The sequence below is a fragment of the Ambystoma mexicanum genome, chromosome 5q, assembly GCF_040938575.1.
Source record: "Ambystoma mexicanum isolate Mex_15411 chromosome 5q, UKY_AmexF1_1, whole genome shotgun sequence".
Lineage (NCBI taxonomy): Eukaryota > Metazoa > Chordata > Amphibia > Caudata > Ambystomatidae > Ambystoma > Ambystoma mexicanum.
Window position 1 is genome coordinate 819,298,113 of NC_090933.1, and position 13,846 is coordinate 819,311,958.

General features: G+C 42.2%; 1 protein-coding gene across 2 annotated transcripts in view; it reads left to right on the forward strand.

Moving 5' to 3' along the window:
• The window catches only part of WWP1 (WW domain containing E3 ubiquitin protein ligase 1), a 2,181,222-nt gene extending 2,171,170 nt beyond the window's left edge, over window positions 1–10,052 (forward strand). For both annotated transcript variants that reach the window (XM_069621301.1, XM_069621302.1), the window contains exon 24: window positions 9,881–10,052. In XM_069621301.1, coding sequence (XP_069477402.1) covers window positions 9,881–9,980 — 100 coding nt within the window. In that variant the 3' untranslated portion in view covers window positions 9,981–10,052. The remainder of the gene's footprint in view (window positions 1–9,880) is intronic.
• Window positions 10,053–13,846: the final 3,794 nt, after the last annotated feature.

Genomic DNA, 13,846 nt, shown 5'->3' on the forward strand with positions numbered 1-13,846 from the left:
ACAAGTGTGTTTTTAAATAAATAATTATTTACTTTTATACCAAAGCTCTGGTCAGTGTTTGCTTGTGCTACTGTATCTTTGTACCTATTTTGTATACTCTATATACTGTCTAACTCTTCTTGAGAGAAGTCTGGCTGCTCAGCCAAGGCTACCAGGTAAATCTGGCTGGTACAGACTGCTACCAATTGGGTTTACTGCCAACACATGTAGTCCTAAGCCTTTTGCAGTGGTCCCTAAGGGAACTGCACAGGTTTCTGCCTAACAATAGAGGGCACAGAACGCTGCAGTCAGGCTGGTTTTTGGAGTGAGCAAATCTTCACGCAGTTGAGCACTGCAACACTCCTTACACTGGCTGACAGTGGGGGACAGGATTGACTTCAAGATTCTGTGAATCTTGAATAATCTGGCACCACCATACCTGGCGGAGAAAGTGAGTCTATATCAAATGACTCAAGACTCGCGTTCAGGGGATAAACTGCTTTTGATAGTCCCCTGGTCCTCTTTTGTATCTAGGGGAGATTGAAGATTTGCTGTGTACGGACCCAGACTTCCCTGGGGGATCAGAACAAAGGTAGCAGTCTGGAAAGATAGTTTGAGATTAGCATTATTCCCCCCTTTTTTAACATCTTCGCCAAGATACGATTAAGTACTGTTTATGCTTGTGCTATATAAATACCTCAATCAATTCCCATGTCAAGGAGCTTTGTGGGATGCCTTGACAGTTGAGTGGGACTTCTGCTCTATGCGTTCTCGCCGATCCCTGTCATTCTACTGGTTCTCAGGATGCTACGCCTGTTCGGGTTCACATTGATCTTGATGGCTCAGAATGGGCCTGGAGAATGTGGTACCCGGAGTTGCTGGACATGGCCATCTGCACTCGCTGGCACCTGCCGCAGAGAATGGACTTCAACTCCCGCTTAGATGGGCAGGTCATGCACCCGAGCATCCACTTCCACAGCCTGAACTTTCAGGTATAAGGAATGGGATTTGTTGGAGGATGTTCTGGATGTGCTCTTTTCTACTAGAAGGCCTGCTACCAAATCATGCTATGACTGCATGTGGAGTACATTTTTGATTGGGTGCCAGGATAGGAATCTGGGCCCTTTTTCTTGCTCCACATCTTCTCTTTTGAAGTTCCTTCCGTTTTTGGCCTGGACGTGTCTGCAGATTGCCGTTGTGAAGGGGTATTTTGCCATCACATCGGTCTTCAAGAGGACCCTGGAGCAGGGCTCATTTTTCACCATTTGCATGGTCGTGCAATTACTGTGGAATATTTGCCATTTCCCCCCCACGCCAGTTTGTTGTTCTGGTGTGGGATTTAAATTTAGAGTTAACATTTCTAATAGGCGCTGCCGTTTGAGCACCTTCATTCCTGTTCATTGTTTGAACAGGCTATTTTCCCGATCGCCATCACTTCTGCTAGACGGATGAATGATCTGCTATTACTTGCTTTTCTCCAAGGAGAAGGTGACGTTGAGAACTAAGCCATCCTTCCTCCCGAAGGTGGTCTCAGATTTCTATCTTTCTCAACAGATCTATCGTCTGTATTTTTTCATCTGCCCCATCCTTCCAAGGCAGAATTGAATTTCCATTGGCCGGTCCCGGTGCAGGCCCTCCACTTATAGGTCTCTCGAACGAGAGAGGCCAGGAACGATGACCAGCTTTTCTTGAGTTACGCTGGTTCATGTGCTGGCAGAGCTGTGACCAAACAGACCCTCTTAAGGTGGATCATTCTGTGCATCTCGGAATGCTGTTATCTAGCCACCACTGAGGTCCCTGAGTGTCTCAGAGCTCACTCCACCAGAGGGTTGGCTGCCACCTCGAGATTGCAGCATGGAGTCAATGTTCTGGGTATTTACCAAGCAGCTACGTGGTCTTTATTGCACTTGGATTCTATGTCTGGTTAGGATGCTCATTATGACACAGCTGTCATTCAGAGATTTTTGGTTTAGGTGATGTCCTTGTTATCCTCCCTCCTCCAGATCCATGTACTGCTTTGCGAGTCTGTATTACTTACCTCTCGGTAATGTTCTTTCTGATGGATGTTAGTCCCAAGGATTCCTCATACCTGCCCCTCTTGGCGAATAGCTAGTACACCTGGGTTCTGCAGTCCCTCATTGTCGGGTACTGGGGAAAAAGGGTGGAGCTGAGGTAATGAGGGTCGGTGCCTCTATATGTATTGGCCCTAATTCATGCTGGTCCCTCTGGTGGCAGAACAGTTACAGAAGAGCAGCTGCGCTTGGAGATGGATACAAAGAGGAGGAATCCATGGGAGGAACATACATCAGAAAGAACATTACTGAGCGGTAAGTAATTTCTTCTTCCAGAATAAGGTTAATAATGAATGCAGACCAATTGTTTGTCACCTAAGCAGGTCCCAAAATCAGTACGGCAGTAACTAAGCAAACTATTTGAAGATGGATCGTTCTGTGCATTTCTGAAGACTACAAACTGGCTCAGAAAGCGGTCCGTGCAGGGTTGCGTGCACAACCCAAAGGAGGGATGGCAGCCACATCAGCTCTCGGTCTATGCTTTTACTTAATAGTACTGCCTGGATATTATGAATATATTTATGTACCAAATGAAAGCACAGTGACATACAACTTTACTTAAGTAGAACTCTCTTCATTGTTCACAATTAAAAATCATAATGATTCTTGAATATTATAGAAAAGTATCAAAACAAAGTTTATATTCGTTTCAACAAGGACTGTTAAAAATAGCATGTTCACACTCCATGCATGATTTAACCGGTGCTCCAGATACGATTTTAAGGTGGGAGTATTTTACTTCCTATTTTTAAACTTTGAGAGTAAATGTGATTTTAAGAGGGTAAAAATTACGTTTCTCCTTTGCAAGAGAGTAAAATGTATGTGACATCCAGCCGATGTGTGCAAAAACTGTATGGAAATCACTACTATGCGGCAGCTTTCTGCTTTGTGACAGAATGCACCGTTCATTGTTTCTCTAAGGTCTGGCCGTTTGATCTCCTGTATATATTTAAATGTTAAAAACACAAAAACTGCCAATTACATAGTAAAGCAAACATGAATTGTATTGTTTGCTTTGAGGTTCGATAACAGAATTGTTTTTTGATGTTTAATAAAAGTCATCATTTCCTGGAGCTATTACTACCTAATGGTATGCCAATACTATGGTACAACAGTGCAGAGAGGCAAGGACTCCATGCTAAATTCTATATGTAATCTCATGGTTAAATTGTCATTTATATAGCGCTTTTGGCAAAGCGCTGTACATAGAACATATTTATCACCATTATCACCAAACCGAAGTCGGTACTCCTTTATCGACCTTGAAAGGCTGAGTTGGCCTTGCCGGGATTCGAACCTGCAACCTACAGATCACGCGCTTACCACAGCAACGAGTGCTCAACCAGCTGAGCTATCTTATTGGCCAACATCCTTCAGAGGTCGGTTAACTGATTATCGACTGAGGTATAATAATCACAGTGCCTAGATGTTGGACAACCCATGTATAAAGCACTACATAAAGTTACATACCTATATGGATTATCACAGGGACAGTTTTTGCTGAGTTTACAAATTGTAGTCTTGAAGATTTGGTGTAATGAGAATCACCTTTGAGCAAAGACTCTGCTGCCACTGACCATTTATACTGATTTACCCCATTGACTGCAAGGGTGAATGGATGTAAACTAGATTGTGGATAGTCATCATTTTACACACTTTATAATTGGAGTGCACATTACAAGTGTTAACATGATGTGCCTTAGCATGATTATGCACACAGCACAGAAACTCTGAAAAATACAATTGTGCAATACTGGTTTGCTTTCACTGGGGAGAAAGCATAATGTGTTGCACAATATTAATTCTCAATTGCAACTTAGTTTTCCATCTCATTAATTTTACAATCCTAAAATGCTAGGAAAATAAATATGCACAGTGCTTCTGTTTGCTCCATGAGCATCAACAAGGCAGAAGCTGAATGGAATTAAACCATTCCTTTTATTACAGTGTGCAGTTTCTTTTTTTGAAAGGCTTCAGAGAAATACTTTGTTTCAGAGGTTTTTATCCATGGCTTGCAATAACATCCATTTAGATAAAAATCAAAAGAAGCCTTTTGGTTTCTGTCAAGTAACCTGACCTTTGCACTGCTCTCTGTTATAAACGTGTGTGTAAATGTACACAGGAAAGTAATAAAGCTGTCATATTTACAAGATTTTCATGCGTAAAAAGGCCTGCTACACACCTATTGGGAGGCCTGATTTAACATACAAGACAAACAGTTCAGGAATTAGTCCAACAGTAACATTATTTTGGAAAGATGATCACAGGTGATTATTCACTCCTTTTCTTATATAAAAACACCCAACATGTTTCTGTGCCTCAATAACTCCATGTGCAAGTCATTCCTCGGGGGTATTACAATTTCCTGATACAATTTCAAAGTGATATTGTCCCAAAGAATTTTTTGCCAGGTGTGGTTCAAACAATGACGGCAATCATGCTGGATAACAATTATGTTATTTATCATCTTGAATGAGACCTTAAAAACACAGTAAAGAGAGATCATCATTTTAATTGTGTATTTAACTCTAATGAAAAATTACATTGTATTCCCAACACGTCTAAGATAAAGGGAGTACCTGGAAAACTTTCCATGGAATGACTCCTTTCCGCTTCACATTTATATTAGCGCAATCTGTGTGTGTTTTCATGCAATAGCAACTGCTACATCTGTAAGCAATCACACATACTGCCCATAAGATTACATTAGAAAAATGTTCCCCAAAGTTCTAGTATTCTCATACTGGTAGCACACATTTCAATATAGCAAGGTTGCTTAACCTACTCCTCTTGGTGTGTTATAATAAAATCTTTGATTGTTGAACAGAAACAATTTTTAAAATGTCACCTCCTATCGTGAATATGTTGCGTCATATAGGGTCTGTCAATGCGAATGAAGAAGGTAAGTAATTCACTCTTAAAGTGGTCTAATGCCTAAACCTTATTTTGTATTTCCATACAAATAATTTATCAAGAACTCGCCACAAATGCATGTATTTAATCTCCTGCATATTGCCTGTGGGATTCGTTGGATTAACGTACTGGCTAGCAGCATTCAAAATGGCCACTACATGTGACGTCCAGCGTCACGTAGACGTCCTGACGCCATCACGTTTCGTATTCAATAATGGTAAATGTATTACTACATAGGTAGACGCTCCCTTAAGAAGAAACCAGTGTTTAAGGAACAAACCATATTTCTTCTATATCCATGCAAGCCACTGTGTAATAAAATTTGAGATCAATTATTAATTATGTACCTTTCAATACCGGAGAATAGGGAAAATGATGAACTCACCATAGTTATCCCATGTTCGTATACAACACAAAGTCTCAACCACATTATATTAAAGTTTGGAAAAATACAAAGTAAATCAAAGGTAATGTTTCCTCACAGTAATTTAAACCCCATTGTGTAAATCTAATGTCTGGCTGAGAATCATCTAAGAAGGTAAATAATGTCCATATATCAAGTTTACTTTGGCCATGCCTCGCACTCGTTAAGCCATTGAATGAGAACCAGTGCGAAAAAAATATATTTTTGTTCCATAATAAGCAATTTCCTATGTATTATGTCTTGCGTCGTACCTGTGACCATTTTCAGTGTAACCCAATGCATTTCCAAATGAGTATGAGCCTGATTAATGTAATACTCTTTTCCCTCCTCCTGTTTGGGCGACCATCACAAGGGACTGGAACAGAACCTTTTCTCCAGAAAGAAATTGTCTTTCCCTTTAAAGTTAGACGTGTGTAGGGGTGTGGCCCTGGGAGTATGTGCTCCCCGCCTCTGGTGCCACACCTCAGTCCTCTTTTCTGCGTACACAGAAGCAAACCAACTTCTCCAGCACTCGTGGTTGAGGCTCTTGGCTTGTAATTCCATACGTTTCTCCCGAATTTCTTTTTAATACTAACACAGTTTTAACTTATATTTTGTTAGACACACCGTCCATGGGTGCCCTGCCCGTCCCCGGCGCATGTCGGCTGCGGCAGGCTTCGGTCGGTGCCCGTCTTGCCATGGTTCGGACCCACACGCCCTCTGCCTCCGGTGCCTTGGAGAAGACCATGGATGGGATGGCTGCTCAGCGTGCAATGCACTTACTCCCCAGTCCCTAAAAAATTGGTTGGCGCGGTAGCGAGAGCTGTTTGCCAGGTCTCCACCTGACCACATTAATGAGCATGTCAGACGGAAGACAAAGAAGGTGAGTATTTTATTCTCCAAAGCACCCCACAAGGGTGACTCATTCCCAGGGAGGCCCGCCGACGGGAGGCACCAAGTAGGTCCTGTCGTCTGCAGGGAAAGGTACCAAGGCACAAGTAGCTACTGGCCTAACAGCTGAGGGGTCCAAGCATCCTCCCGGTCCCGGCGACACAGAGCCAAGCGGCTCGACTACCGGGCCACGTCCCAAGGGGCTTTGCTCTACCACAAGGTCTACACCTGAGGGGGCGCCTATATGCAGCATAGACTGCACTACCGGCAATATGGCTGAGGGTCAACTGCCTACCAGGCACACGCCTGAGGTGCAGGGAGGGGGTCGAGCCTACACGAACAAGCAAACAGGTCGAACCCAGGCCCGTGACAGCCACAAAAGCATGAGTAACAGGGGCAGACAAAATGTTGGTGCATGCAGACAAGATGGCGGCCAGGCCAGAAGCGCGCCAAGCCAGAGAGCCCCACAGGTGGAACCAGCTCTCAGAACAGACTGGTCTCCGGCGTCTACATGACGGGTCACATGGTACACCGCTTACCTGATCATAACGGGGCAGATGCGCTACACGGAGGCCTCATGTACACACAACAGGCACCGAGGGATCAGACAACAAAGCTACATGGCTCTGCCTACGCAGGAACCGGTACGGGAGCACGCTCTGCCAACCTGTGAGGAGTGCTTCTTTGATGAGTTCTTAACTCTCATGTGGTCCCCGGAGATGGGTAACTTCTTGAAGGGCATCATCCAGGACATGATACCTCCCATGCTCCCAAAGCAGCCAGCTCACGTGCCAGTACAGCCGCTCGAACCCAGTGGAAGCACCCCACTCCATCAGCCTACTGCACCACCGGCCATGCTAGTCGGCACAGCCGTGCCCCCGCCTTTGAGGAGAATGACATGCCTTTCTCGGCAAGAGCGTTTCATGACAGGATCGCTGGCCTGGCGGAATGCCTGGGCATCCCCCATCCACAGAAGGCACAGCCAGAAGCAGGTGTTCTGGCAGAGGTCTTCACCATCCATGCCGACTCCAGAACATCCGCAACACAGGGCCAGGCCAGTGGGCCCTCAGACCGCGGTAGGCTGGTCACACTGCAGTGTGCCAGTACGGACAGTTTGAAACTGCATTCAGGCATGGCCTTCGCTAAGAACAGGTGACGGAAAAAACATTTACTTGGGCAGCAGCAGCTGAGTTTTCACATTGTAATTCTTCTATAAACTACTTGAATTACAATATGATGAAACTAGCTTCATTTATATAGCAATTATTTATTTATATTGAGGAGGGGTTTTGACACACGACAGAGGTGTAGTTTAAGAGTGATGTGTGCCATTTGGGGGGTGGGAGGTTCACATTCCGATGTTTCCCCTTGTGCACCAATTTGGCTAGAAACTGCCCTGACGTTGAGCAGGTCGTCAGCAGAAAGGCCTTTGGAGAAAAAGCACACACCTTGTTTTGCCGTGATGACCAGTCATCGCGGCAAAGGGAGGTGTGTGCTTTTTCTTTTGTCTATATAAATAGGCTCCTAATGGAGCCTGAGGCCGCACAAAGGCCCGGCCCCTATCCTTAGTGCAACAGGGGCCGGACCTTTGTGTGGCCTGAGGATCCATTAGGAGCCTTTCCATGAAGACAAAAGAAAAAGTACACATCTTCTTTTGCCACGATGACTGGTCATCACGGCAAAAGGTGTGTGCTTTTTTCTTTAGTCTTTCTAAATCGGCTCTTAATGGAGCCTGAGGCCGCACCAAGGTCCGGCCCCTGCCGCACTAAGCATGTGTGATAGGGGTTGTGGATCGGGCTGCTGCTTGATGAAGCAACAGCCCGATCCTTTTGTGTCCTGTTTTTTTTTCTTCATGCTGTGGATGCGCGCTCCCCTTGGCATAAGGCTGCGCCCCACGAGAGGGGTGCGCCCCACAATTTGAATACCGTTGCTCTACATGGACTCCTCTTTTGTGGTGTTTTCGAAGGAGAAGGTGACTTTTGAGTGTGATCCCCTCTATTGATCTGAAAGTGATCTTCAAGATACATCTTTTTCGAAAGATCTACCATTCTGCGTTCTTTCCTACTCTGCATTCTTCTAGGAGGAAGGGGTGCATTTTATCATCTTGTCACTAGGAAGGGACTCTATTTTTATTGTTCTGAAGAATATGGAATTGACAACCAGCTGTTTGTTGGTTTTTCTTATCCTGTAAAAGACCATTACCTCACAAATCCTATCTTTCTGCAACGTCCTTCATATTAATACTGGGTACAAGCTGACGATAAAGGAAGAGCCTGAATGCATCAACACCCATTTCACTAAGACATCTGCATCTGTAATTCCTTGTCCGAAAAACAGTTAATGGAATATCCTGGTGTAGCTGGTCATGAAGTCTCACAGGTGCAGTCAGGTGACTAGTTAGAGATTTCGAAGGTTTAGGCTGTACCTAGGATTTTGGATGAACCCCTGCACCCTTTTTCAATATTATGGGCTTAGATCTTATCTACTATGCTGAATTTGCTCGAAACGTGCATTCAGCATTTCTGATATGATCTTTTTGTGCCATCTCAGGATTTTTCCAAAGATGAGGAATCTGTGTGAGGGAGAACATTAGCATCAGAAAACTATTCCTTTGTGTTTATTTATTTTGCTAACTCATTGAACTGTTTGACCGCAGGACACATTTAGTGCAAATGTTTCAGTTGGGAGAGATTGTGTTGCCTTCTTTTATCCAAATTCAACCACTTTCGGTGAAGTTCTGCTTCAGATATTTAATGCATATGGTGCTCTTTATATTTATTTGAGTCTGATGGGTTCATGGCTTCAGTTTGGTTTGCTGGGGACAAATGCCATTAGTGACCATCTTCAGAATGTAGAGTAGCATCATCCAAGCTGTCTTTGTTTATGTAAGGTTTGTTGACTTCAGATACAGCAACCTCTTGGGCTGATTTGAAAGGCATATCACCACAGGATCACTAGAATTCCGCTTACTGGGTGACATGTTGTACAATGGTAAATGATTACAAACTGGCCATGGGGGAGTCAGATTCCAGTGTTTTCAGTTCTGCTGTTCTGGGGTCAGGTTCATCCGAAACACATTGATATCTATAAAGCAAGGAGGATCCTACGGCATATGTGCTCGTGTAGTGTCTGTTTCTTCTTAAATTAAGAATGTTTGTTGACAATCAGACCCTGCTTAAGTGTAACAAATGTCCTAAAGTGCAATGATCAGCTATATTAATCATTTTGTGTTCATCTTCATTAGTCCAGATCCTAGTATTCAGAGTTCTAGTATTGTCTCCATCCTGTGATATTAGGTTCTTTATCATAAAATGCTAGTGCTTGGGTTTCTAACAAAGGTTCCCATGCAAGCTGCAGTAATGTATATTCCGGCGGGAGGGACATGTTATTAATTTTAGGTTTAAGTTCCAAATGTGTTACATGTCCACAGGGCACACATTCACTGTCAAAATGTAAAGGCTGTCTGTGTGTAGGAAGATCTAGACTGATGAGATGACGATTAATAGTAGGAAATAACACAATAAGCACCCTGCCTGATGCTTGTATTAATTAATTAATGATATTAAAAAAATGTCAAACTAAAAGTGGAAGTTAATATGTTGTCAAAATTCTGTTCCTACAGTTTCAATCGTTTGGATCTACCGCCCTACAAAAGTTACGAACAGCTTAAAGAGAAGCTACTTTTTGCAATCGAAGAAACTGAAGGATTTGGTCAAGAATAGATACGACGAGTCTCTAGAGTGAAATTTTTTTGCATTAAAATGGCCATTCATGAAATGCCCAGCCAAGTAAAATTGCACAGTCTTTAAATGTATATACGCCATTTGTCCTGTACAGTGATCATAATGGAACTCTAAGCCTAGATGTCTCTGTTCTTCCACATAGATATGCAAAACTGTCTAGCCTTTTCTACTTTATTTATTTCCCTTTAAATGACTGACTAGTGAAATGACTTTAATTTTGAAAGCTAACTAAATACTTTATTTTAAATATATATATATGGCTCTAGTTTTATAGGGCTTTAAACATATGACATGTCACATCATTTCAAGAGGGCCTGGATTCATTTTATCTTGGCTGTTATACAGAGAAACAAACCTTGCAAATTGTTCTGTGTTTTCATATATGCAACATTTTACCAAGGTTAATTGCATGGCTGTAATGAAAGATTTTTAAGGCTAAGGCCAACACATATCTTGAGTACTTAGAAAATTGCTGCTGGCTTTTTAAAATGACAAAGGAAGCAAACATTGTCAATATAATTTTTAAATACTCAGCTGAAATCCCTCTCCATACTACGTTCATGTCGCCAAGATCCCAAGTAAAACCTTTACTACTTGCACAAAAGTATTTGTTAAGTGAAATGAATGTTACTATTAAGAATGAGCAATTGGTGCCACTGGTCTTATTGTAGATATAAGATGGAATACAATAATTCTCTGGACAACGTCAAGAGATTAATGATTGTCTTGGGTTAATACCAAGAGGATGTTTAGGTATCTTTTAAAATGAAAAATGAATAAAAGACTCATCTTTTTTAAATGTTCTGTTTTGGCCTGGTGTTTTGCCGATTTTAATCTGTGATATACTTTAAATTGTCTTACTCTAGTGCAAAATGTAAATTGATTTTTAAAGAATAACATAGATACTCCAACTAGTTACACCCTAAAATTCTCCTGCTGATAATGGAAAATGGAAATGAGGCTTAACTGTTCAACTGTGATTGACGTCTGTGGAGCTCTTACCAAAGTATTGATAGACCTGTTCTTGAGAACATCATTTAAACATAAAACACTCTTTTCTTTTTTAAATCGCCCAAAATGAACATCTCATCAGCACACATCCCCGCAATTGTGAACCAAAAATAGCCCTGATACACAACACATACAGCTGCGAGAGACAATATCTTTTTAGCTACAAGGTGTCTCCATGTCATTCATGGAGATTCCTTGTCATTCACATGACCTGAACATGTATGCATTCTCTGTCCAGAGTGGGCACAGGCGTCTTCGGCTGGAAGTAAGGTTTCATGGGCTTAGGCCCATGTCGTTGCCAGAGCATTGGTGGATCAAAGGTAAGAACATCCCCATGGGAAGTGAGCAGCTGCAGGATGTGAGAAGGACCCCCTAACCCCAAAGAGCTCACATTAATTACACACCACCATTATGAATCCAATCTTATACTATATCTTTAAGGTCGTCTAAAATGGAGAACGGGGTTGAATTGTGTCCAATTGTAATTGCAAAGTTCATAACAATAGCGGAAGTCGGGAAGGGTAGTATGGAAACAAAATAGACATACACATATTAGTTATTTACCTTGTTGTCATGCACGTATATAGGTTTACATTGTTAAAATGTAGTGGCATAGAGCCTCTCATGCCTTATCCTGTCCGCAAAGAGAGTGAATTACTCAATGTACTGCAAGATTGTCAGAAAAGCCTTTTGGTGTATTATTGTCTGGCAATATTGCTCTTGTTAATATCTATTGAGTGCAATGAGCAGGATGGTTGTGCACACACAAGTAGTTCAATAAACTGACTAACTGACTAACTGGTATCTATAGTAAGGTGAAAGGGGAGCATGCATGCATTGAGATATTAACGACAGCAATATACCACTACATTTTAACAATGTAAACCTATATACGTGCATGAAAATGAGGATAATAATGAATAACTAATATGTTTATATGTCTATTTTGTTTCCATTCTACCCTTCCCGACTTCCGCTATTGGCTTGTACTTTGGAATTTCAATTGGACTGGCATGCAATTTAATGCCATATACCTTTAACTATTATTTGTGTCTTCGGAAATATATTTTTCATTCACAACAATGGTATGGAAATCACGCGAACCAATTCTATTACTGTATAAACAACCTTGAGAAAAACGGATTAGTCCAAACACGTGTTGGCTGTTTAATTCATATTGAATCTGAAGAGAATAAATTGACAGATTAAGAGCATTATGAACTTTGGTATAAATAATTTGCAATTTTTTAAACTCTTTTATTTAGGTTGCAGGTTAGCAGGTCATATCAGGCCACCGGGCCACACAGTAACACCAATTCAACATCACCAATGTTCATCTTTTACAAATCAACATTATGTATTACATTTCCAGGTTTTATCCTGTCTTTGTCTAGCTAAGCTTTGAATGGGCCCCAAATGTCTTTTGGTCTGCTCATCGCATTGATCGACCAGATGTAGCCCTCCTAAAGTTTATTTACAAATGTAATTTCCCTTAACCACTCCTGGCCAGTTGGTGCTCTCCTTGACTTCCACTTCAATATTATACATTTTTGTTGCAAGACTACAGCCCATATTAAACAGCCTTCGTATTTTAATGGACACTTTGCCTATGTCTTCCAGCAGATACTTCAGCAGTGTGAGTAGCAGGGATATTCCGGTCATTTTGTGCAATGCCTCGGATATCTTGTCCCAAAACTTTATAATCTCTGGACATTTGCAGTACATATGTATTGTGTCTGCCCCCTTGTACCCACATTTCATACATTTACCTTAGATGGGGTGTAATGCAATTTGGTTCAATATTTTAAACTGTATAAACCTCAGACGGGCATTGAGGGATCTCTCTTTGGTCAGCAAGTAATATGTTTTGCCATTTGGTTTATTCTGTGGTTATTTCTAGGTCTCTTTCCCATTTAGGTTTCGCTTTATTATGTTGCTGTTGGCCCAACTGAATTTACGCATACAGCTTGGAAACCAATCCTCTGGGCAACTCGCCTTTAATATAATTTCTAAGGGCACGGGCTCTTGTGGGAAGGATGGCCCTTTGTGACGTACTGCTGCCCGAATGCAGAAATATTGCAGCAACTTACCAGGGTTATTTCCCAGTTTCTCCCTAAATTCCTCCTGAGTTACGAAAGTCCCTCCTGTAAACAGGTCCCCCACTCTCATTATTCCCTCTGGATCCCAGGCTTTCTGTATGTCTGAGTCATATGTCGGTGGTAGCCCGGAGCAGTTCCATAACGTTATTTTGCTGTTGTATGGTGTATCTATGTTTCATCTCTTCTGTATCCGCCTCCACCGTTGGGCGAACGGGCATGTGTCTACATACTTCCCTTCAAGAATTACAGCTTTCAGGTCTGTAGGGGCTGCCCCATATCGTTCCAGTGCTAGGTGTGCTGGGGCTTTAGTTTGTGAATACCAATACCCCGCATAGTGTGCCTGTGCCACCATAAAATACAGCTCGAAGTCTGGGGCGGCCAATCCCCTCCTTTCGTAAGGTTCTGACAGTCCCTCCCAGCTGATTCTATGCACCCCATTCCCCCAGACAAATTGTGTCAACATGGATCTGAGTCTGGTGAAAAATCTACGGCCTATCCATATCAGAATCGTGCTGAATTAATAAAGCAATTTGGGTACAGCTATCATTTTCAATAGAGAAAGTTTGCTACATAGGGACATCAGGAATTTAGACTACGCTGCCAGTTTAGTTGTTAATACATTAAGGTAGGCTTTGTAGTTATCTTCGTATAGCGTCTGTTGATTGCCAGAGACCAGTACTCCGAGATATTTGATTCTAATCAGGACCATTTCAGCAGGAATATTTCAGACTTTGC